The 24861-nt window shown below is 48.1% G+C and overlaps 1 protein-coding gene across 6 annotated transcripts in view; it reads left to right on the forward strand.

The window, feature by feature from the left end:
• SLC6A11 (solute carrier family 6 member 11) overlaps positions 1-24861 on the forward strand; it is a 128720-nt gene that overhangs the window by 10247 nt on the left and 93612 nt on the right. For all 6 annotated transcript variants that reach the window (XM_081524488.1, XM_081524483.1, XM_081524485.1 and 3 more), the window contains one exon: positions 17125-17257. In XM_081524488.1, coding sequence (XP_081380614.1) covers positions 17125-17257 — 133 coding nt within the window. The remainder of the gene's footprint in view (positions 1-17124; positions 17258-24861) is intronic.

The raw sequence follows: 24861 nt of genomic DNA on the forward strand, positions 1-24861 counted from the left end.
CCCATTCATCTGGACACCAAGTGGTGGGAGGGGACAGTTAGTCTGTGTCCTAACGTGTAACTGGGCCTTTTTGCCTGCTACTCGGTCATTCAAGATGAAAGTCGATGGCAGAATGAGCCCATAGTTCCAGTTTTCTACTCTGATTGCATTTGTATCATCTATGCATCGTTGAATTCTGCATCCCTAAAGCACTCCAATTCTGGTGTGACACTCCTTCCTTCCTTCGCAAGATGTTTGTATCAGACAGCTCTAATTCGTCTTTTTCCCCAGAGGTGAACTTGGAACATAGAGACTATGTGAGATGTTTGTAGCATCCTGTGAAAAACTGTTTGGGGCCACATAAACTTGAGAAGGGCTGAAAGTCGTGCCCTCCAATAAGAATATCCGTTACCTTTGTTTAACTCAAATTCCCAAACGTATTTTCCTGTGCAATTGTTTGGACTCTTTCCCCTCATCCCTCTCCCCTCCTCCACCCCGGAGTGCTAGCATTCCACTAAATACAGCCTGGCAGATGCCATGCTAGGAGGAAGTTCTTCCTTGAATTCAGCCAAAGATTGGCTTCTGGGGCTTTAGAGGGAATGTGCCTGATTCCCTTCCTATGTGACAATGCTTCAAGTATTGGATCAAGTGTCCTCGAAAGTGTTTCTCTCCTGGTTCTCTTTGCTGTTTCCGCGTGTGTCTGATTCCTGTCTACGGTGTGCTCTTACTGTCCTCTTCCTGCTGCCTCTAACCCCAGGGATCTCATTCAGGGCCATGTGGCTTGGTCAGAATAGACTACCTTGGCTGGGTGCTTGTTCATTCATTCCGCAAACACCTGAGCTCCTGGTGCATGTGAGAAGGATACTGGCATAGCTGGGAGTGGTGGAAGTAGAAGACGTGGTCCTAGCCCTCTAGAAGAGGAGGAGAGACAAGCCTGTGGATCTCATAAAATCTGTTACATGGTGCTACTTCCCTGCCCATAGCTGGCCATGCCTTCACCCTGACCTTGGGCTTCTGATGTCTTGAAGGTTCATTTCCCTTTTCAGGAAATAATTAAAATGACTGTCTTCACCACTGAGGACGGCTCAGGCTCTGGGTCAGTCCCCGGTTCTGGGTCTGGCAGGGGGCCTGTGGGGCAGGGGTGGCTTGTCTTCCTGATGTCAGATTTCAAAATCAGGCCACCCTGGTTTCCCTTAGTAACTCATTATGCGTCTGGCACCTGTGCCTTTATCTCAATATGTTTGCAATTCTGCATGTTAAGCCCATGTGCCTTGTGGGGATTGAGTGCTATAAGAGTGTAACCAGCATTGTGGCATCAGATGGACTGTGTTCTGTTTTCACTTTCTTTTCTAGGCACTCTCATCTCTCTTGTCCACAGTTTTGCAAGCAAGTGCCTGTTCGCCATGTGTACAGTTGAAAGTGCTTTTTCATGGCATCCATTCAGTACACATTTGTTGTGAGCATATTGTGTGCTAAGCCTGCATTAAGCTCTAACGGTAATTTCTTCTCTATCTTTATTCAGAAGGATGCAGCCTTGTCTTTTTGGTTGCTCTTACTGGAGGAGGTTTTAAAAATTTGTGTATTTCTAAACCACATGGCCACTTGAGTTGATTTTCATTTGGACATAGAATTTGGGCTCAGAGTTGCTGAAGTGAAACTCTTAATTCTTTCTGTGGTTCTGGGGTTGCCCCTACCTATCTCACAGCCTCATCTTCCCTTGTGCTCACTCCCCTTGTTGGGACTGGTGCCCTTTGTATGTCCTGGGCTTGTCCTAGACTCAGTCTCAGGCTTTTATAGAGAAGAGTCCCTTTGCTTAGAAGATTCCTCACCAGTTCTCCTCGTGTGTCTGGCTCTTTCTTATCATCAAGTCTTAATTCAAATGTCATTCAGTAAGCTCTCCCAGCCCATCCAGCTGAGTCAGTACCCTAGTCCTTCTCCACCCCATCTATCTGTTTTGTTGTCTACATAGGACTTATCTGAAATCCTTGTGCCTTTATTTACTAGTTTATTCTCTTTCTGTCTCTCTGTTAGACTGAAAGCCCTATGCCAGCAAGCACTGTCCTGTTTTGTTCCCTGTTGTCCTACCAGCACACTCTAAGTGCTCAATAAATATTTATTAACATGCATGGATGGAAGAGTGAATGAATGAGTGAATGAATGTTTCTTAACCCTGTGGAGGTCAGTGTCATCTTAGTTCACTCTTGCCCTGTCTATTGAAGAGTGTACATTCCCAGGTTCAGACATGTCATTCGTCTCTTGGATCAGCTCCCCTTTATAGAAGTGGGTTCTCTGGTGAACACTTGATTTCCTTATTGCCAAAGTCACCTGTGCTTTCTTGTAGAAAAATGTAGGAAGTATGTCTGAGTAGAAGAAGGAAAAAACTGCATACAATGGGTTTTTATTTTACATGATGCTCAAGCAGGGAGGGGTTACTTGCCGAAGTCTGATGTTCAGACTTGCTGGTATCCACCAGACCCTCCCTGGATAACCATCCCTGAAGCACAAACCAGGCCTCCCCCAATGGAGCAGAGAGCAGTGCTTCTTCACTCTCATTGCCACTGGCAACTATCTGCCCCAACTTGTCAACACCAGGGGTCCCTGCTTGCCCAGAGCCCCCAGGGCCCTAGAAGGACCAGTAAATAGATGAAGAGGTCTGAACACAAACCTGACAGCAGAAGCTCAGGGTAGAGGCACTGCTTGTATATCCAGGTGCTGAAATGTTCCAGAGGAGTGTAGTGATAAGATGCAAAGATGCAGACAGAGACCTGGGCTTTAAAGCCAGACAGCAAGAATTTAAATACTGTTGCTTCCACTTATCAGCTTTGGGCTCACTGCTTGAATCTGTTTGCAGCTCATTTTCTTTGTCTGCAAAATGAAAGGAGGAAGGGGAGGAGGAGGAACGGTTAGGCTTAGTAACTGCGAAAGAGCTGTGATCTATAAAATATTACTCATTCTTGAACATTAGAGTAAAGATACTTGTATATAAAATCAGCTATGAGGCGATTTGTTTTCACAAATAGTGGGTGTCTCACACTGAGTCATGGGAAGCAGGGTTTTACTGAACTGCAAGAGTTGTGTCTGAGGTTCCTTTTACATCCTGATGTGTGCAGGAAGAGAAAGGAGGTCACGGTTAGTTACTAAGCACTTGCTGTGTACCCTGGCCCCATCACTTTATTTACTCCACCCGCTCATGGGAGACATGGTACGGCATCACTGGACAGATTCTCATCTCAGGGGATTCTGAGGCAGGAGGAGGTTAAGGGGCTCATCCAAAGTGCCTTTCTTGGCCAGCAAGAGCCGGAGCTGGGCTGAGAGCCAGCCTCTCTGATCCCTGCTGTGTCCCTCCACCCTTCCTTACATGCTCCTCTTGCTCGTGACTGAAACGCCATCAGCTGCCTGTTTTATCTCGGGGCAGAATCCGACTGGCCTGTCCTTCCTCTCTGCAGTCCTGTGGCACTAGGTTCTCAAAGGGAGAGTTTTGCGGCAGATTGTGGTTGTTCGGTCACTAAGTCATGTTTGAGCCTTGGAGACCCCGTGGACTGCAGCACACCAGGCCTCCCTGTCCTTCATTATCTCCCGGAGTTTGCTCAGACTCATGTCCATTGATTCAGTGATGCCATCCAACCGTCTCATCCTCTGTTGCTGGCTTCTCCTGCCCTCAATCTTTCCCAGCATCAGGGTCTTTTCCAACGAGTCAGCTCTTCACATCAGGTGGCCAAAGTATTGGAGCTTCAGCTTCAGCATCAGTCCTTCCAATGAATCTTCAGGTTTGATTTCCTTTAGGATTGGCTGGTTTGATCTCCTTGCAGTCCAAGGGACGCTCAAGAGTCTTCTCCAGCCCCACAGTTCTGTATAATTGATGGAGGGAGGGAGGGATGAATGAGGAGGGACTTAAGTCTCCAGCACCCAGCACAACCAAAACACAGAAAACCTGTTGGTTTATGTCTTCTTGGGTTTCAAGAGGCATCTTTAAGAAATGACATGAACCTTGCTTTTAACAGAACACTGTGGTTTCCAGCTGAGCCAGGCATTGTGTGTTAGGTGAGCAGGCTCTGATCTGCTGTGATGACAGATGGACATTGAGACTGGCCCCCCAGTGTGTATTGTGGCCCTGCAGCTGGTGGCACGAGGGGTTCGTAAATGACTTTAATTCAGGCTCAGGCAGAAAGTCACACAGAAGGGGCTATTCCCAAATTTTAGTGCATTATCACAATTCCGTATTACTTCTAATAAAGCCGAGAGAAAGTGTTTGAAACTCTCCAGATTTTACACACACACACACACACACAAACATACACATACACACATGCTCAGCTCCATGCTTTCCCTGGAAGACCTGTAAGATTAGAAAGAAGACCCAGAGCTGGGACCTGACGCTCCTACTCACTCATGGGGACCCTGGGCATGTAATTCTGAACTTGAGCTTCCTCCCTGGAAAACAGGTGTGCCTCGCCACCCTTCCAGGTTGAGGCGCAGTCAGCATACAGAAATGGAGGTGGGGCCAGGGGCCAGTAGCCCATCAGCAGTAGTAGCTCCTCTCACCCCTGCATCTTACCCATCCTCAGCCTGTCCCCCCTCCCCCACCCCACAGCTCAGGTGGTTAAGGTGACATTCAAAGAATGGAGGCCTCCTGCTGCGATACCCTGGAGCAGTGCCAGGGGCTGGGGGGGGGGCGGCCGGGGGGCCCCCCCCCCAACTCCCACTCCGGATCTCTCATCTAGGACTTTTCCCCATGTCATGTTTGTTTCCTGCCCACCGCCCCCTCTGTAGCAGACAGTGACTCTCTGCCAGCCTTAACACAGAATGTGGTGTCAGACCCTCTCTGAGCTTTCAGCCACTTGTAATACAGAGCTGCTGTACTCGGGGAGGCCTGGAAGGCTCAGGCAGCACTTTGGAGCTGTGCTGAGTCCTGGTAATGGGGAGAAGGGCAGGAACCCGAGGGCCCTGAGGCCCCAGCCACTGGGAGGTGAGGCCCTTGCCGGTGTGGTGCGTGGAATCCCGGCATATAGACACCTCGCCTTATCGCCTCCTGTGTTGCTGGCTCTTACCCTCCAGCCATGCAGGACTAGAATAGGTGTTGAACTTGGGGTCAGGAGATGGGGGTGCAAGGCCAGGCTCTGCCATTTACTGCCTGTGGTCCGTGGCAAGATCCACGTCTTCTTGGAGCCTGAGTCTGCTCTGGGCAGTGGGTGTGACACAGGATAACCTGCATGGTGTTATCTCTGCCAGAGTGTGTTCTACACACTCTGGACGTATTGCTTTGGAAAGGCAGAAACATGGTGGGGCACTTCCTTCTTAATAGCCTTTAAATGACTTGGTGGTATATTTACATACCATAAACTTCACCCCTTTTAGGTGTATAATTCATGACCTTTGAGTAAATTTGCCAAATGTGAAGTTGTCACCACAAGACTGTTTTGGACTATGTTCATCATCCTAACAAGATCTCTCATGCCCATTTATAGTATAGTTTATCTCAGTCCCATTGGCAGGCAACTATTCACCTGCTGTCTGTTTCTTGGATTTGTATAGTCTGGATATCACATATTCAATGGAATCATACAATGTGTGGTCCTTGCTCAATGTCCTCTTTCACTTACTTAGCAAAATGTTTCCAGGGTTCATTCATGTTCCAGCATGGGTCACATGGGTCACATTCCTTTTTGTGGCTAATATTCCATTTAATTAATTAATTAATTTAGTTTCATTTGTCTGACTATGAGTTGATGGACATTTGGGTAGTTTTCAGTTTGGGGCTATTTTTGAAAAACCTAGTTTACTTCAGTCACTCAGTCGTGTCTGGCTCTTTGCAACCCCATGACTGCAGCACACCAGGTTCCCCTGTCCATCACCAACTTCCAGAGGTTGCTCAAACTAGTGTCCATCAAGTTGGTGATGCCATGTGACCACCTCATCCTCTGTCGTCCCCTTCTCCTCCTGCCTTCAGTCTTTCCCAGCATCAGGGTCTTTTCCAATGAGTCAGTTCTTCACAGCAGGTGGCCAAAGTATTGGAGCTTCAGCTTCAGCATCATTCCTTCCAATGAATATTCAGGACTGATTTTCTGTAGGATTGACTGTTTTGATCTCCTTGCATTCCAAGGGACTCTCAAGAGTCTTCTCCAACACCACAATTCAAAAGCATCAATTCTTCAGCACTCAGCTCTCTTTATAGTCCAACTCTCACAGTCATACATGACTGCTAGAAAAACCATAGCTTTGACTAGATGGACCTTTGTCAGCAAAGTAATATCCCTGCTTTTTAATATGCTGTCTAGGTTAGACATAGCTTTTCTTCCAAGAAGCAAGTGTCTTTTGATTTCATGACTGCAGTCACCATCTGCAGTGATTTTGGAGCCCAAGAAGATAAAGTCTGTCACTGCTTTCACTGTTTCCCCATCTATTTGCCATGAAGTGATGGGACTGGATTCCATGATCTTAGTTTTTTGAACGTTGAGTTTTAAGCCAGCTTTTTCACTCTCCTCTTTCACTTTGATCAAGAGGCTCTTTAGTTCCTCTTTGCTTTCTGCCATAAAGAGTGGTGTCATCTGCGTATCTGAGGTTATTGATATTTCCCCTGGCAGTCTTGATTCCAGCTTGTGCTTCATCCAGCCTGGCATTTTGCATGATGTACTCTGCATGTGAGTTAAATAATCAGGGTGACAATTTACAACCTTGACATACTCCTTTCCCAATTTCAAACCAGTCTGTTGTTCCATGTTTGGTTCTAACTGTTGCTTCTTGACCTGCATACAGATTTCTCAAGAGGCAGGTCAGGTGATCTGGTATTTCTATCTCTTGAAGAATTTTCCACAGTTTGTTGTGATTGACACAGTCAAAGGCTTTGGCGTAATCATTAAAGCAGAAGTAGATGTTTTTCTGGAACTCTCTTGCTTTTTCTGTGATCCAATGGATGTTGGCAATTTGATCTCTGGTTCCTCTGCCTTTTCTAAATCCAACTTGAACATCTGGGAGTTCATGGTTCACGTACTGTTAAAGCTTGGCTTGGAGAATTTTGAGCATTACTTTGCTGAAGTGTGAGATGAGTGCAGTTGTTTGGTAGTTTGAACATTCTTTGGCATTGTCTTTCTTTGGGATTGGAATGGAAATTGATATTTTCCAGTCCCGTGGCCACTGCTGAGTTTTCCAATTTTGCTGGCATATTGAGTGCAGCACTTTAACAGCAGCATCTTTTAGGATTTGAAATAGCTCAACTGGAATTCCATCACCTCCACTAGCTTTCTTCATAGTGATGCTTCCTAAGGCCCATTTGACTTCGCATTCCAGGATGTCTGGCTCTAGGTGAGAGATCATACTATCGAGGGATCACACCATCATGGTTATCTGGGTCATGAAGATCTGTTTTGTATAGTTCTTCTGTGTATTCTTGCCAGTTCTTAATATCTTCTGCTTCTGTTAGGTCCATCCCGTTTCTGTACTTTATTGTGCCTATCTTTGCATGAAATATTCCCTTGGTATCTCTAATTTTCTTGAGGAGATCTCTAGTCTTTCCCATTCTGTTGTTTTCCTCTATTTCTTTGCATTGATCACTGAGGAAGGCTTTCTTATCTCTTCTTGCTATTGGAACTCTGCATTCAGATGGAGTTTGAATAACCTAGGAGTTTTGCAAAGGCTGAGTTTTATGTTTACCTTTTAAACAAACTGGCAAATGTTCCCATTGTGGCTAAACTGTTTTACATTCCTGCCAGAAATATGTGAGTTCCATTTCTCTATATTCCTTTTTTTTTTAGCAGATGCTCTTGATTTATTCAGATTGGCTAGGAATATACTTTTTATGGGTCTATCTTAAGGAGTTACTCCAAATATTATTTTTTATACTAATTAACAAGAAAGTGACAAGAGAAAAAATTATACTCGAAGAATAGTACATTTTTAGGAGTCAAAGTTCAACAAAAATTCTTGAATATGTATGAGTGATATTATGATTTTGATATGTTGACAGAAAAGACTATACATTTTTGGTGGGACGAGTACACATTTTGGTTTCTCTGGTCCCAGTGTGATTGCTTATCTTAGTGTAATTATTTTTTTTAATTTATTCATTTTAATTGGAGGCTTATTACTTTAAAATATTTTGGTGTTTTTTGCCATACATTGACATGAATCAACCACGGGTGTACGTATGTCCCCCCGTCCTGAATCCCCCTTGCCACCTCCTTCCCCATTCCATCCCTCTGGGCTGTCCAGTGTACCGACTTTGAGTGCCCTGCTTCATGCATTGAACTTGGACTGATCATCTATTTCACATATGTTCTTGAAGATACTTATTATTGTCTATCTTATTGATTAAGCCATCCTCGTAGGTACACCCTTGTGGGCATGAAGTGGCATCTCATTTTGGTTTTAATTTGCACTTTAATGAAGAATAATTCTAAGTAAGTTTGGGAAACACTGGGTTAGGCAGAGCTATTGTTAGTTGCTCAGTCATATCCAACTCTTTCTGACCCCATGAACTGTACCCTGCCAAGCTCCTCTGTCCATGGAATTCTCCAAGCAAGAATATGGGACTGGGTAGCCATTCCCTTCTCCAGGGGATCTTCCTGACCCAGGGATTGAACCCTGTCTCCTGCACTGCAGGCAGATTCCTTACCATCTGAGCCACCAGGGAAGCCCGGACAGACAGAGCTATAGAGATGCCTTTATTGCAGGACTTCTCAGAGCCTTTAATATTCTAATGAGCATTGGGACTCTCTAAAGAGGGCTACAGTATGTAGCCATTCCTCAGTGAGGTCCCTGTATGACCTCAGGGTGCTATTCAGGATTAGTGTTCTTTGGGAAGCATTAGCCTAGGACAGAGGTCAGAAAACCATGGACCAAATCCATCTGCTGCCTGTTTTTGTAAATAAAGTTTTATTGGAAGACAGCCACAGAATTTGTTTACAAATTGTCTCTGGCTGCTTTCACACAGCAAGGGTAGAGTTGAATAGTTGGGACAGAGACCATACGCCTTGTGAAGCCTAAATCCGTACTGTCTGGCATTTTATATAGAAACAGTTTGTGCACCAGGCATTTCTAGGTCAGAGGTCAACATAGATGCTCACTGCATCTTCAGGGGGAAGGAGGTTCTCGGTTTACAGGTGCTTTGCATCATTTGAGCTGGTGCTTTAAGGACAGGCAGAATTGTGAAGGCATGTGAGAATTGAGAGGGACATTTCTGGCAGAGAGACTTCCCTGGTGGCTCAGACGGTAAAGTGTCTGCCTACAATGTGGGAGACCTGAGTTCAATCCCTGGGTCAGGAAGATCTCCTGGAGAAGGAAATGGCAACCCACTCCAGTATTCTTGCCTGGAAAATCTCATGGACGGAGGAACCTGGTAGGCTCCAGTTCATGTGGTCGCAAAGAGTTGGACACAACTGAGCAACTTCACTTTCCTTTCCTTTCCTGGCAGAGAGAACTGTGGGATAAATCCTGGGGAATGGAGAAGTGTAGGATGTGTTCAGGGCTGGAGGGGACTTCCACATGACCTGGGAGGAGGATTTCTGCAGCCACAGAAGAAATTGGTGCGGGAACTCCACACCTTACAGACCAGCTTCGTTGCCTTGTTGTTGTCCCTGAGTGACACATTTCTGGTCCATCTTTCCAAGACAGGGCTGTGGGTCCGAGCTCTGTCTCTAAAGTTGAGCACTTGTGGCTTCAGCCTCTGCCTTTCTAGGCACGTTGTCTCCCTAAGCCGTGGTTTTTCCATCTGTAAAGTGGGAATCGTGGTTGCACTGACCTCAGTGAGCAGGAAGGAAATGCCAGCTGTTCCTGTCCTTGTCATCACCTGTCTCCTCCCTGAGGGCAAAAGTCACCTGCCTTCCTCATCACCACAGCCCCTGTTCTTAGGGCACTGAGCAGCCCGCAGGTAACACGCGGTCATTCTCCCGAGTGAATGCGTGATGCGGAGGCCTGAGTTTCCTGCCAGGAGGGTCCTTGCCCTGAGTCCCCAGCTCGGTTTGGTGCCTCAACCAAGGGCCCCTGCAGAAGCAGACCCCTGGCATGGGGAGAGTTGATGGCCCACATTGGGCCAGGGAGGTGAGAGCAGTACCCCGAGGGCGCAGGGAAGGCGCATTTGTTTGGGTGTTGGGCTGTTTGTTTGTTTGTTTGTTGCTTTGAGAGACTGGAAGGGAGGTCCAAGCAAGGCTATTTATAGCTCGGCCCCTCAGTGCCAGCGTTTAGGGCGGTCTCCACGTCCCCGGCAGTGCTCCCGTCCGTGACAGGTTAAAGAAAGGTGATGTGTATGCTGGCTACATGCTGGACATTAGCATGAGGGCCCCCCACCAGCTGGGGGACCTGTTCCCACACCTCCCGCCCCGAGCTCTCTGCCGTGGTGGGAGAGGGGCCTGCTCCACCTCTGCTTCCTCAGGTCAAACCACTCTCGGGTCTGGAAGCTGGTGTTGGGAAAGGAGGTGCCAGGTGTGGGGCTCCCCTCCAGACTCAGCCTCTCTGTGTGTGGGGGGCAGGGGGGCATGGAGAGGGCAATGAGGGTGTTGCAGGATCAGATCTAGACACTTCCTTGAAACCGTGGAGGACAGAGGAGAAGCCTTGAGCAGAAGGCCTCCTCTCCCTGGGGCCAGCTTCTGCCAAGGCTGTGGACATCATCAGAAGAACCCTGTTTCGGGTCCCAATCTGGGTCAGTTGCTTGGCCATTCTGGACCTCAGTTGCCCCACCTGTAGAATGGGTATAAGAATGTCCTGAGTGTGGTTATGTTGTGGTGAGGACTGAATGTGTGAGATATGAGGACTCCCGTGTGGCGCCCGCCACAGTCACCTCTGCCACCAGCTCCTTCTTGTCCCTTCCTCTGAGAATATCTTAACAAGGATGGTTTGCTTTTAAACTCACCTGTTGGATTCCCCAACTCTTTCCCTCCTCTTCCTGCAGAAATGATGTCTCCACCTGTGGACTCTGCCCCTGTTGCCCATCTCAGAGACTTCTACCTGCTCCTTCCTCCCTTGTACCCCATTCCATCCTGTATTTGAAACTTTTCCCTCCCTCCTGACTCTTCCCCAGTTGTGCCAACCTGAAAATAAAACAAATGTAAGACAGCTCTGGTACCCTGTGGCCAAAAACTACCAGCCTCTGACCCCATCAGAGCAGCTTCCCCAAAGAGCCGTCTCAGCAGGTCTCACCTCCCCACGTGCGCCACTGCCTGAAGTCTGCCCCACAAGGGCTGAGTGGCTCTCCTTGCTTCCCCCACCTCCTGGGTTCCGAACCCCACAACGCTGTCCCTCTCACCAGGCTGCTGGAAAGCCCTTTCCCTCTGCCTGCAGACCATGCCTTCTCCAGGGATGCCCAGCCCTTCTCTGTCCCCTGAAAGGGCTCCTCCATCGTCCTCTCTGCCTATAAATGATGGGGCTCTGGGTGCCCCCTCCCGCTCATTTCTCCATCTCTGCCCAGTCGACCTCATGCTCTCCCCGGACACTTGATGGTCAAGGACTCAGGTCCAATCTCCTCCCTGCATCTCTGTTGTGAGTTTTTGCAGCCAGAGACCCGGCTGCCTCTGGCCCTTGCAGCCTCCTGGGGCTTCCACAGGCATCTCAAAATTGCCTTATCTAAAAGATTGACTGACTCTCCACCTCTTCCTTCTCTATCCTACTTAACAGGTCACTCCTGCTCAGCTAACGACTCCCCCTGCCACCCCCGTGTATCCATTCAGGTACACACCTGGTGTCAGCCTGACCTCCCACTTCCCTGCTACCTGCCACCCCCAGGGAGCCACCTGGTATCCCTGCTGCTCCTTAGCCCCCCTCTTCCCCTCCAGGGTCATTTCCCTACCTTAGTCCAGCCCGTCCTTCTTTATTGTCCTAGTTAACGGAAAAGTTTCCACACTGGGCACCTTGCTCCATTCCACGCCTACCTTCCAATCTTCCCACTGCAACCAAAGAGAGCTTTCCAAAATATGCACCTGATGGAGTCCTGCCCCTTTGTAAGATTCTCCTAGGCTTCCATCACCCTCAGGAGGAGGCGCCCGCCCCTCAGCAAGGCTCACCTGCTCATCACTCCAGCCTTGTCCTCGCCCTTGCTTCTCACGCCGCTTCCTGCTGCACCTTGAGCCCTTCTCTGGCCTCCCGGAGCCCTGGTTCCAGCCTCCCGGCTTTTGCCTTTGGTGGCCTTTCAGCCCCCAAATGCCTCCCTCTTCTTTGTTAACTGTCCTTCTGCTCTCCGGGACCTCCCCACCCCACCCCCACATCCTGATACTGGCCAGACTTGCAGTGAGGGTCCCCTGGGGTGTCCTCACCCTGTCCACACTCTGCTCTGTTCACTGGTCTGTCTTCCCCAGTGGACCGTGAGCTCCTGAAGGGCCCCAAGTGTAGCACAGTACCCAACACACTGAAAACACCTTAATAAGTGTCACTTTGAATAAATTAATAAGTGCATGAAGAACGCATGCCGGGTACTGCTTTTACCCAGCACACGAAGACACGCAAAGTAGCTTTGGGGTACGTGCCTTTGATTTGTAAAGAGAGGAAGGGGTGATTTTCGTGTCATGGAGGAGTCGAAGGAGCAGGCACTGCGGATGAATGTCTGGGCCCTGGAGCCAGGATCCTGGGTTCAGAGCCCGACCCTGTCACTTGCACTCACTGACTTTGGGCAAGTTACCTGACCACCTGGCACGTCAGTTTCCCCGTCTTTGAAATGATGATAACAACTGTACCTTCCTCAAGGATTGTTAGGAGGGTGAGATGAGTTCCTGCTTGAAAACCAACATAGACACAGACATAGAGAACAGACTTGCGGACATGGCAGTGGGGAGAAGGAGAGGGTGGGACAAATTGAGAGAATAGCATTGAAACATATACATTACTGTATGTAAGATTAGATAACCAGTGGAAATTTGCTATATGATGCAGGAAGCTCAAATCCCACCTAGAGGGGTGGGATGGGGTGGGAGGTGGGTGGGAGTTTCAGGCGGGAGGGAACATATGTATACCTATGGCTGATTCATGTTGGTGTATGGCAGAAGCCAACACAATATTGTAAAGCAATTATCTTCCAATTAAAATTAAATACATGTTTTTAAAAAAGCTAAGAAAAAATAAAAATACAACAACAAAAAGAAAACCTATGGAAAGGGGTGATGTCCCTTCCCCAAGGTCACACAACTGGTCAGAAGCAGAGCTCAGTTTCAAGCCCAGGCATTTCTGTATGTGCTGAGGGCTGGAGAAGGAGAGACATTACACCTCCAAGTGCTGGGTGGAAATCTCCAGACATATCTTAATGGCCTGAAAAAAAAAGCCACGTGAAGAATCTGCTTTCCTGCCTGGCTCATAGTAGGTGCAAAATATAACTCAGGTCAATGAATGCCTCCGAAGGGCCCCATGCAGTCTTCAGCATTTCCCGCCCCTCTGAAGGGTGTTGGGAGGTCTGTTCCCGGGTCCTTTTTGGCCAGGGTGCTGGCAGCAGACTCTTCTTTATTCAGACCGTTCTTCTGTCCCAGCACTTCACGGGGGAGGGTCATTAAGAAAGTTGTTTTTTTTTTTTCCCAGGAAGAGCTGTGCCTTCTCCAAGTCTCTGGAGTTGAGTGTCCCAGCCCCCAGGCTCTCAAAGGCTGCCCTTGTGGGTTTGAAAACAACTCCACAGCCCTGCAGGCTGAGAACCTGGCCCCCCGAGCCTCCTTTTTTTAGAAACTCAAGGTCCATTGCTAGTTAGAGTCAGTGCTGGTAAAACCTAAAGAAAATAGTTTGAAGATGTTTTCAAATAGTGTCTGGTGGAACAAAAGAGCCATTCATCCTGCGTAGCTTTTAGTAATGTGCTTCCCATTCTGGGAACTAGATTGTTCAATTAAGCGAGAGGGCTCTGAGACCGGCTGCATGACTCGAAAGTGTGCAGCCTCCAAAATGTGGCAGAGGGGGCCTGCGCCAGCTCGCTCCTGGCAGGGCTAACCCTTTCTTTGTCCCTGGATCCCCGTGCTGTTTCCAGTTTTCAGATGCTCTGTTCAGAAAAACCACAACATCAGTCAGAGGGCATGTGCGTGCATGCAGCCCTGCTAGATCTGAGTCCTCGGTACCCCGGGCATCTCCCTCTGCCTCGGCCACTTTCTCTTCTGCTCTGGGTTGTCCTTTCCCATTCGCCGGCTGATGGATGTTCTAGAAGCTTTCAGGGGCCGGGGGTGGGGAGATTGCATGCAGTGTGTCAGGTAGTAGTATGCATCCTTGGCTACGAGGCTCTTGGTCTGGAGACAAGGAAGTCGGTGAGCACCCTGAAATTCCTGCAGAATTTTGGGGGTGAGCGGGCACAGCAGGGTATATTGCTCTATTCTGGGGAGACAGTGCATCCCTTCAGTAACTTCTCAGAGGACCCCAACTCCCTCTTCAAGTAGTAATAGTGGTAGTGAAAGTCACTTAGTCGTGTCCGACTCTTCACGACCTCATGGACTGTAACCTGTCATTCTCTGTCCGTGGGATTCTCCAGGCAAGAACACTAGAGTGAGTAGCCATTCCCTTCTCCAGGGGATCTTCCCGACCCAGGGATCAAACCTGGGTCTCCTCCATTGCAGGCAGATTCTTTACTGTCTGAGGCACTAGAGAAGCACCCCCCCTTCACGTTCTCTCTCTCTCAAAAAAAACCCTTGGTGTTTCTAAGTCATTCCTTCATTACAAGGAAATTCTACTTCTGCAGTGATACCCAAGCCTTGCCCTGCACGAGCAATCCTTGGGAAAATGTAGCAAAATGCAAGCTTCCTCAGAACCATTCCATAAGGATTCAGACCTGATGGGTCCAGGATGGGACCCAGGCATTTTTATGTTTTCGGCAGGCATCCCACAAGGACCATGCTCTGGGTCTTGCTGCTCGGTTATAAGAATGTGCTCAGTTGCTCAGTTGTATCCAACTTTTCGTGACCCCGTGGACTGTAGCCCGCCAGGCTCCTCTGTCCATGGGATTTCCCAGGCAAGAATACTGGAGTGGGTTGCCATTTCCTTCTCCAGGGTGTTATAAGAATAGATATTCCTAGAAGTTTCATTTAATACAGCCCCTCACTTTAAAATGAGTTAAAGCCAAAGATTGCTAAGGCATGAGAAACAAATAAAGTAACCCTCATAATAAAGCAGCTGTCTCCTTTCTTTCTCAAACAACTTACACTTCTTTTTGCCCAACTCCTTCTAGTACAGGGCAAGAGCTGTACCATGCATACTTCTTTATCTGCAGTATAAATGTAGGGCCTAGCACCTAGTATGTGCTCAATAAATGTGTATTTAAGTAGATGTCCCCTTTCTGGCTATCAGTCTAGTGAGAGCTGGCTTCCTTGAGAGTAAATCCCTGACTGCACTCAGCCCAATTTTGTCTGGGGGCCTGCCTGATTTCTCCAGCAGGGTTTGGGGCTGGAGGGAGCCTGCAGACCAGCACTAATTGTTGTCATTGAGTAATTAATGCAGAATCAGGCCCCAAGTGGATTCCCAGGGAGACAGTCACTGAGGCAGGCTTTCATGCTTGGTGGGATGGGAGCTGCTTTTCTCAGAGGATGTTCCCAGAGCGCCCAGGCGACTGGCATGGTCCAGTGGGGGTGGCTTGGCAGCCAGAATGGGGTTCATGGAGCGAGTGTGGAGGGGGCTTGTGTTGATGCCATGGTTCTGGACAATATGGAGTGTGGCGAGTCTGACTCTGGAGAAGCACAAGCCCCAGGATATGCTGTGAGAGACAGGCCTGTGTCAACTCTGAAGGACGAGTGGGTTCCAAGCGAGGCCATGGCTGGATGCATCCTGTGGCCTGGGCCCCCTGGACACCCCTGCCCCTTGGCCCACTGTTCAGGGCTCCCAGTGATGCTTCCTCTGTGTATCTGCCCTGCTTTTCCCTTCTGATCTCTGGGCCCCCACATTCCCCGACTACCCCATGATCTGTTTTCTGGCCATTGCTCGTGCTTGTCCCTGGACCTGAAACTATCTCTACCCACTCCCTCTTCTGGCTAAACTCCGTCATCCTTCAAAGTCTAGCCCAAGTATCACTTCTTCCACAAAGCTTTCTCTGAGCCCCATGGCAGTCAGGATAGTCTGGGTTGTGCTGCAGTAACAAAGATCTTAGTAGCTTGAAGAAATCAAGTTGTTTTTTTGAATGAATATTTCAATTCTACAGTGCTTTACAACTTTGAAAAGTTTCACCCACATGACTTTATATATTCCCATGTGTGTTAGTCGCTCAGTTGTATCTGACTCTTTTGCAATCCCAGGGACTGTGTATCCCGTGAAGCTCCTCTGTCCATGGAGTTTCCCAGGCAAGAATCTTGGAGTGGGTAGCCATTCCCTTCTGCAAGGGATCTTCTCAACCCAGGGATCGAACCTGTGTCTCCTTCATTGCAGGAAGACTCTTTACCATCTGAGCCACCAAGGAAGTCCCTTAATAACCCCGTAATAATTTTTTTTTTAAAAGAAGCTCCTACCCTATATTGCCCTTTCCCCACATTCCTTCTTCCCACTGGTAACCACTAGTTTGTCCTCTGTATCTGTGAGTCTGCTGCCCTTTGGTTTTATTTACTAGTTTGCTGTATTTTTAGATTCCTCGTACAAGTGACATCATCCAGCATTTGTCTTTCAGCAGAGTTTCTTTCTTGCTCATATGGCAGCTCTGACCTAGGATGGCTGGAGGGCTCACATATCCTCTCATGAATTTGAGCTTCTAGAGGGCCACCTGGACACATGCTTCTGTTAGGACAGCAACACTCGTGTGAAGGACCAGGGCAGACCACACTGCCTGGCTCTGAATGCCGCCATCTGAAGGGGCGTGTGTGCCACTGGCCACAGCAAGTCCTCTGGCCAGAGCTGAGCTCAGCAGGAATGTGTCATCACCCCTCACCCCTCAGGGAGGGACCTGGAGTGTTTACGGACAGTCCTGCCGTCTCCCAGGAGCCTTGAAGTAGGTTCAGTGCTTCCCCTGGACGTCCTCCACATAGCTCTTACCGTACTGTTCCATACACCATCTGTGAACCCCCAGCCAGTCCCCCACGGGGTGACTCCAGGACGGCTGGGCGCTGGGTCTCGTTCCTTTCTGAGACCCCCACACCCGGCCCTGGTATGACTCAGAGAAGACGCTTGGTGAACAGGGGGCACATGGCTGAGTGATCTGCCCCTGCCCCTCTGCCGCACTAGCCCCTGCCCATGGTGGGGTCCATGTGGGCCGTCTCCAACCCCCATGACTCTGGGCCCTCCGTTCTGCAGGCGCCGAGTCCTGGCCATCTCGGATGGGATCGAGCACATTGGGGACCTTCGCTGGGAACTGGCCTTGTGCCTGCTGGCGGCCTGGACCATCTGTTACTTCTGCATCTGGAAGGGGACCAAGTCCACGGGAAAGGTAAGAGATGGATCTTCAGCTCGCTGCAGGAGGGGCAGGGGCGAGTGGTCCTCGTACAAGCTCACAGGTGACCCAGAGAGCACCAGGGGCATCACGTTATGAAGGCCAGCTCTGGAATTGGGAGCTAGGAGGAGCACTGTGCAGGGAGTTCACTCAGGAGTCCAGAGCTGGAATTCCCTGTCCACCAGCTGTTTGCCACGTGCCTCAGGGTTGTTCACTTCCACCTTCTGTGCCTCAGTTTGCTCACCTGTGACATAGCAAAGCCTCATCCTGTTTTCTTCCTGGGTTGAGAGTCATATACGGAAAGGAGAGTTGAGGTGCTAAACTACGACCATGGGGATTTTGTGATGAAGACCTGGGCTCCAGGCCTGTGCTCGGGCAGGTGGCACTGGCTGTCTCTACTGATGGATCTGGAGATCTCACCCGCCTGTGGTCTGTGAGGGGAAGGGCAGCTGCCTCCATCCTTCTGTGCTGTCTGTACCACGTGGCCACCAGTGCCTCATTGTTGTTTGTTTGTTTTTGAGTCAATCAGTCGTGTCTGACTCTTTGCGACTCCATGGATGTAGCCCACCAGGTTCCTCTGTCCGTGGGATTTCCCAGGCAAGAATACTGGAGTAGGTTACTATTCCCTTTTCCAGGGGATCTTCCTGACCCAGGGATCAAACCCACATCTCCTGCATTGCAGATGGTTTCTTTATGGCTGAGCCACCAGGGACCACAGGAGAAGAAAGATGGGAGCAGACAGCAAGCTCTGAGCTGCCCTGGCCTGGAAGTCACAGGTGGCTCTCCCACTACCAACCCACTGGCCAGAGCCTGAGACACGGCCTCACCAGCTGCCAGGGAAGCTTAGATGCGAGGGGAGCAGAGGGATGTCTGATGACTGCAGCCGTCTGTGCCACAAGGGTCACATGTGCAGCTCATGGCCAAGTACAGCCCACTCGTGTATTTTATTAAAAAAAAAAAAAGAAGAGGAGGAGAATTAGTTACCAACATATAGAAATCAGATAATTCATTTGAAATACATGAAAAAACCAGTAGGATTCCGTTGTCCCTTGGAAAGTTGGAAGACGGCACCACTGGGCTTGTGTACCTGCCTGATAGCGTTCGGCTGAGCTGAGCAGCAGCCACCTGCTTCTATGGGTACTCGGTTGGGCACAGTCCACAGTCCTGTGGCTGAGTGTCAATGCCATGAACACTGTTAGTTCTTCAGTTGTGTCTGACTCTGTATGATCCCATAGGTTATAACCCGCCAGGCTCTTCTGTCCATGGGATTCTCCAGGCAAGAATACTGGAATGGGTAGTCATTCCCTTCTCCAGAGGATCTTCCCAACCCAGGGATCGAACCCATGTCTCCTGTATTGCAGGGAGATTCTTTACCATCTGGGCCACCATTGGCTTCCTCATTTGTGGGAAAGAGGAATATAGGGCTTTTTTTAAATGCCTCTATCACCCTGACCGTATCATAGTCCCTGAATGCCAGCTTCTGGTAGGCAGTTGCTTGTAAGCTTTACTCTTAAGTTATTGATGGAGGCAATGCGTGGAGACAAAACCTCTGAGGAAGTAAGAACTTAATGACTCTGGGACCTTTTGCAAAAGATGGTCCCCTCAGCTCCCAGGGATAGGTGGAATGAAGAACCAACTGCTAAAATGTGGGAGGTGGGCAGATCTGAGTGAGAGGACTGAGAAGAACACAGAGGAGACGTCAACAAGCCTCATGTTATGAGCTATAAGGAGGCTGAGGACATGCTAGAAAGTAATCATGAGTGTGCCTCAGGGACCAGAAAGTAGGACAGACACTCTCATGTCCCTTCAGATGAGATGATTTTGCCGATCTTTGCTTTCTCTGGTTTGTATCTTAAAGACAATAGGATTTTTTCTGTTTTTCCAAAATATAAAAATCACTGCATTATCAATCTACTATTTCAGACTACATGCATCCTGCTCCCATGCACCACTACCCACCCTTTCCCCCAGCCACTGCCTTTTTTGGCTAAAAAAGAGGAGACAGACTGCAGAGGATGAGAACCAGGATCTAGAACCAGGGTCCACATCCCAGGTCTGTCTCTCACTGACTGAGACCTGGGGTGAATCACTTCCCTTTTCTGAGCCTGTTTCTTCTTCAGTCAAACAGTGATTGATAAGTGAGTTCGTCTCATGGGGTGGCTGTGAGACTGAAATGCACGGCTGCACATTTTAATGCTTAGCAGAATGGAGAACTGATCGTAAGTGTGAGAAGCAGATGGTGATTTTTTAAAATCTTGCTGTCAAACTTATTTATCCAAGAAGTAGTTTCTGAGTATCTGCTTGATACCTGGCATTATTCAGTGGGCATCTAAGATAAATAAAACACAGCCTCTACCCTCCGCAGATGATCTGTGTGACAGTGCTTTGTGAACCATCTGAAAGGACCAGCAGGCTACATGCTGAGAGATTTCAGAAGAGGTTTGGGGGGAGGCAGGATGATGGTTACTGAGTACCTCACAAGCCCATTCCATTCAGACCTTGAAACAACTGCATGAGACACAGGGGCCAGCATTATCTCTATTGTACAGATGAGGACACTGAGGCTTTGTGGGGTTATATTACCCCCACAAGGATACTCAAGAACACTCAAATGGGGAGGGGGAGGGCTGGGATTAACCCCACACCTTGGGGACTGCATAGTCCAGCCCAGGGTAAGTGCACCATCAATTCTGTCATGTGTGACCTGAGGACAGTGACAGTTTCCTTACAGGTGGCTTATGAAGAGGCTGTTAAGAACACATAGTAGGTGCTCTGTGATTGTTGGATGCAGCTAAATGGTCCTATTAAGGGAAATGCTGAAGTCACATGAGCAACTAAATCCTTTCCTTAAGACTGGGTTTCATGGGCAGTTCTCCATGTTCCATGCCCAAGACCAGGGTGAGTGTCCAGGATGAGATGTGGTTTTCAGGACCTGCAAGGCTCCTTAGAGATTATCTGGTCCATCCACACCCATATTTTATGGATGAGGAAACAGATTCAAAGAGCAGAAGGGACTTGTTCATGGTCACATGGTGAGTAAGTTTCAGGTCAGGACCTGCTCTGGTGGCCCAGCTCCCCTATTGTTCAGTTGCTCAGTCGTGTCTGACTCTTTGTGACCCCATGGACTGCAGCACGCCAGGCTTCCTTGTCCATCACCAACTCCCAGAGCTTGCTCAAACTCATGTCCATCAAGTCAGTGATGCCATCCCACCTTCTCATCCTCTGTCACCCACTTCTCCTCCTGCTCTTAATCTTTCCTTCCCAGCATGAGGGACTTCCCTGGCTACTTATAAATGACAAGGTTCTGGAGGTCACATCTGACAGTTCGAGGAGACTATGAGACCCTAGATCTGCATGTGGGCTCTAGGGTCTGATGCTTTTATTTATTTACTTTTTTTACTGTTTATTATTCACCTCACCTTGGATGTGAGCCCAGGGTCCAAAGGCTTTTCAGATTTTATATAAAAACAGTTAAAAATAAACGCAGGTCATCTCAGTCTTCCTGAGTGGGCAGAGGTCACCCCTGCCACCTGCCTGCAGGACTCTGGCCAGAGTCACCCTCAGGGGTCAGTTCAAGGAAGTGGGAGGGACTCCATCTTCCTGCTATTGTCCAGGCCATGCCCAAGCTGGCATTTCCTCTTCACCCCAAGTTCCAGCCCACTATCCATACCTGGGCATCATGAGAAATTTCTGAAATTTCATCAAGTTGAGGAAAAGTTCCTGGCTCCATCCCATCTCCAAGGCAAAAACTGTAACCCCAGCTTTAACTCAGTTGAGACCACAACCCTTGCTCAGGAGTAGATGCAGACACTGTAGGCTCAGCCTCTTGGCAGGTGCTTCTGTAAGTGTGGATTTGGGATCAGGGCTTCCCTGGTGGCTCAGATGGCAAAGAATCCGCCTGTAATGCAGGAGACCCAGGTTCAGTCCCTGGATCAGGACTATCCCCAGGCGGAGGGCATGGCAACCCACTCCAGTATTCTTCCCTGGAGAATCCCATGCACATAGGAGCCGGGTGGGCTATAGCCCATGGGGTCACAAAGAGTCAGACACAGCTGATAGACTAATACTTTGTCTTTTCATTTCACAAATAAGTAGATCCCAGATGAGGCTGTGGCAAGGCCACAGGTGGAGGTGTGACAGTGCTCTCCGTTGGTCTGAGGGGCGGTATGTGGGCCCCAAGGCTGTATTGGCATCGGTGTCCCCCACCCCACGAAGGATGGTCGCTGCATGTGACCTTCAGCGCCATTTCCTCCTGTACCTCCCTCAGCGCTTTCCATCCTTCTGACATCACAGACCCACATTCAGAGTCTCCCAGGGTCTGAGTGAGCAACCTGGACACGCACAAGAGGCTGCTCTGGCTGGAGAGACAGTCTCTGGGTTCCAGCTTCAGTGCAGAGCAAGTGGTACATGACTGCTGCTTAGTAGACCTTTGTGGAAAGGGTGAATCCCGCCTGTGCAAGGGCTCCCTGCAAGGTGCCAGGATGCACCGAGGAGGACAGTGGACAGTCTTGCCCCCACAGAGTGTGCAGTCCACACTGACAGATGAGCAATGATGATTCTGTGTAGTAGTGCTCGCATTACGCAGTAGAACTAGAGAATCGGGGCTTGTGAACAAGGGGATTCTAATGGCAGAGAGCTAGCTCTGGAATGTTAGAATACAGCTTGTCTGAGCTGGGAGGGTTTAAGTCCAAACCCTACTGTACAAGTAAGGAGGTGGAGGCCCAGAGAGGTTGCAAAATTTGCCTGAGACCACCCCGCTTGGAAGGAGCAGAGCTGGAATTCAGTTTTGGGTCTCTCTGCTTTCCCTAAGCCTGGTCCTCATCTGTTCTGATACCTCCAGCTGGGGGCTCATGTCCAGCTTCAAAGACAACATGTAGATCCGATTTCTGAGCGTGTGGCAAGGGCTTAGTAAGCCATTTATTTTCTTGCCCCGGTTTTAGTGCCACACAGTTATACATCCCCTCTCTCTAGACTGTATTGAAAATTCCCAGAAGTCTGGATTAACAAAATAAATAAGAACATTTCTCAATTGTATATTAAATCCTGAGTAAATATAGGATTCTGAAACACTTGGTTTCTTTAGAAAGAAACTTCCAAGCTGTTAATAAGTTGTCATCTTCTGGATGATAAACATTTTCCGTCTGGATAATTGAAACCAAGTGGCTAAGACATAGAGACATCTTTGTGATTTTCCTGTGTTCTTGGTTTTTTGCTTTGCTTTTGGAGATTTTATTTTATTTTCTTTTATTTTTATTTTTTAATAAATTTATTTATTTTAGTTGGAGGCTAATTACTTTACAATATTGTAGTGGTTTTTGCCATACATTGACATGAATCAGCCATGGGTTTACATGTGTTCCCCATCCTGAAACCCCGTTCCACCTCCCTCCCCATCCCGTCCCTCTGGGTCATCCCATTGCCCCAGGCCTGAGCATTTGTCTCATGCATTGAACCTGGAATGGTGTTCTGTTTCACATGTGATAATATACATGTTTCAATGCTATTCTCCCAGAACGTCCCTCCCTCACCTTCTCCTTCAGAGTCCACAAGACTGTTCTATGCATCTGTGTCTCTTATTCTGTCTCGCATATAGGGTTATCATTACCATCTTTCAAATTCCATATATATGCATTAGTATACTGTATTGGTGTTTTTCTTTCTGGCTTACTTCACTCTGTATAATGGGCTCCAAAATGGAGATTTTATTTTTTTTAGAGCAGTTTTAGGTTCACAGCAGAGTGAAGCAGAAAGTACAGGGATTTCTCATCTACTCCCTGCCCCCACACTGTGTTACCTCCTCCATTATCAACAACCCCCACCAGAGTGGTACACTGGTTAAAACTGATGAGCCTACATAGACGTATCATATTCTCCCAAAGTCTATAATTTATATTAGGGCTCACTTTTGGTGTTGTACATTCTGTGAATTTGGGCAAATGTGTGATCCTGATGGGCTACAGTCCATAGGGTCACGAAATGTCACACACAACTGAGCAACTAAGCACACACATAATGTTTAATGCCTGAATCACTCGTGGGTCAGACAGTAAAGAATCTGCCTGCAGTGCAGGAGACCCCGGGTTGATCCCTGGGTGGGGAAGATCCCCTAGAGAAGGGAGTGGCAACCAACTCCAGTATTCTTGCCTGGAGAATTCCATGGACAGAGGAGCCTAGCAGGATAGAGTCCATGGGATTGCAAAGAGTTGTATACGAGTGAGCGATTAACACTTTCACTTTCATAATGTATAATGACATGGATCCAATATTAAAGTCTCATATAAAGTAGTTCTACCATCCTAAAAATCTGTGCACTTCCTGTTCATCTCCTCCCCACTTTCCCCATCCCTGGCAACCACCAAAACCCAATCTTTTTGCTGTCTCCATACTTCTGACTTTTCCAGAATGCCGTATCATTGGAATAATACTGTTTGTAGCTTTTTTAAGATTGACTTCTCTAACTTAGCAAGGTGAGTTTAAGTTTCCTCCATGTCTTTTTGTCTTGATAGCTCATGTCTTTTTATCACTGACTAATAATATTCCGTTATCTGGATGTGTACCACATTCACCTGTGGATGGACGTCTTGGGTACTTCCAAGTTTGACAACTAGAAATAAAGCTGCTATGAACATTCATGTATAAGCATTTGTGTGGGCATAAGTTTTCAACTCTTTGGATAAATACCAAGGAGCTTGACTGCTAGTTCTTATGGTAAGAGTATGTTTAGTTTTATATGAAACTACTGGACTATCTTCCACAGCGGCTGTACCATCTTTTGTTCCCACCTTCAGTGTAAGAGAGTCCCTGTTGCTCTGCATCCCTGCCAGCTTTTGGTATCATCAGTGTTTTGGATTTGAGCTGTCCTACATCCTGATTGGTATGTGGAGCCTCCCTGGTGGTTCAATGGTAAAGAATCCACCTGCCAAGCAAGACACTCAGGTTTGATCCCTGGGTCAGGAAGATTGCTTGGAAAAGGAAAAGGCAACCCACTCCAGTATTCTTGCCTGGAGAATCCCATGGACAGAGGAGCCTGGCTAGCTACAGTCCATGGGGTCGCAAAGAGTCAGACATGACTCAGCAACTAAACAACAATAGGTATGTAGTGGTATCTCCTGATTATAGTAACTTGCATTTCCCTGATCACAGGTGATGTGGAGCATCTTTCCATATGCTTATTTACTATCTGTGTATCTCTTTGGTGAGGTGCCCGTTGAGGTTTTTGACCCATTTAGTAATTGGTTGTTTGTTTTCTTATTGTTGAGCTTTAAGAGCTCTTTGTGTGTTTTGGATAACAGTACTTTATCAGATGTGTCTTTTGCAAATATTTTCTCCTTGTCTGTGGCTTGCTTTCACATACTTTTGACATTGTCTTTTGCCGAAGAGAAATTTTTAATTTAATGGAGTCCAGCCTATCAACTAGCTTTTGGTGTTATATTTTATCTAAAAGTCTTTGCCATATGCAAAGTCTAGGTTTTCCCTAGATGACTTTTTTATAGTCATGCATTTTGCATTTAGATCTGTAACCCATTTTGAGTAAATTTTTGTAAAGGGTGTAAGGTATGTGTCTTAATTCATTTCTGCATATGAATGTCCATTTGTTGAAA

This window comes from Giraffa tippelskirchi, chromosome 9 (genome assembly GCF_054371585.1).
Source record: "Giraffa tippelskirchi isolate mGirTip1 chromosome 9, T2T-mGirTip1v1.2.pri, whole genome shotgun sequence".
In the NCBI taxonomy this organism is placed as follows: Eukaryota; Metazoa; Chordata; class Mammalia; order Artiodactyla; family Giraffidae; genus Giraffa; species Giraffa tippelskirchi.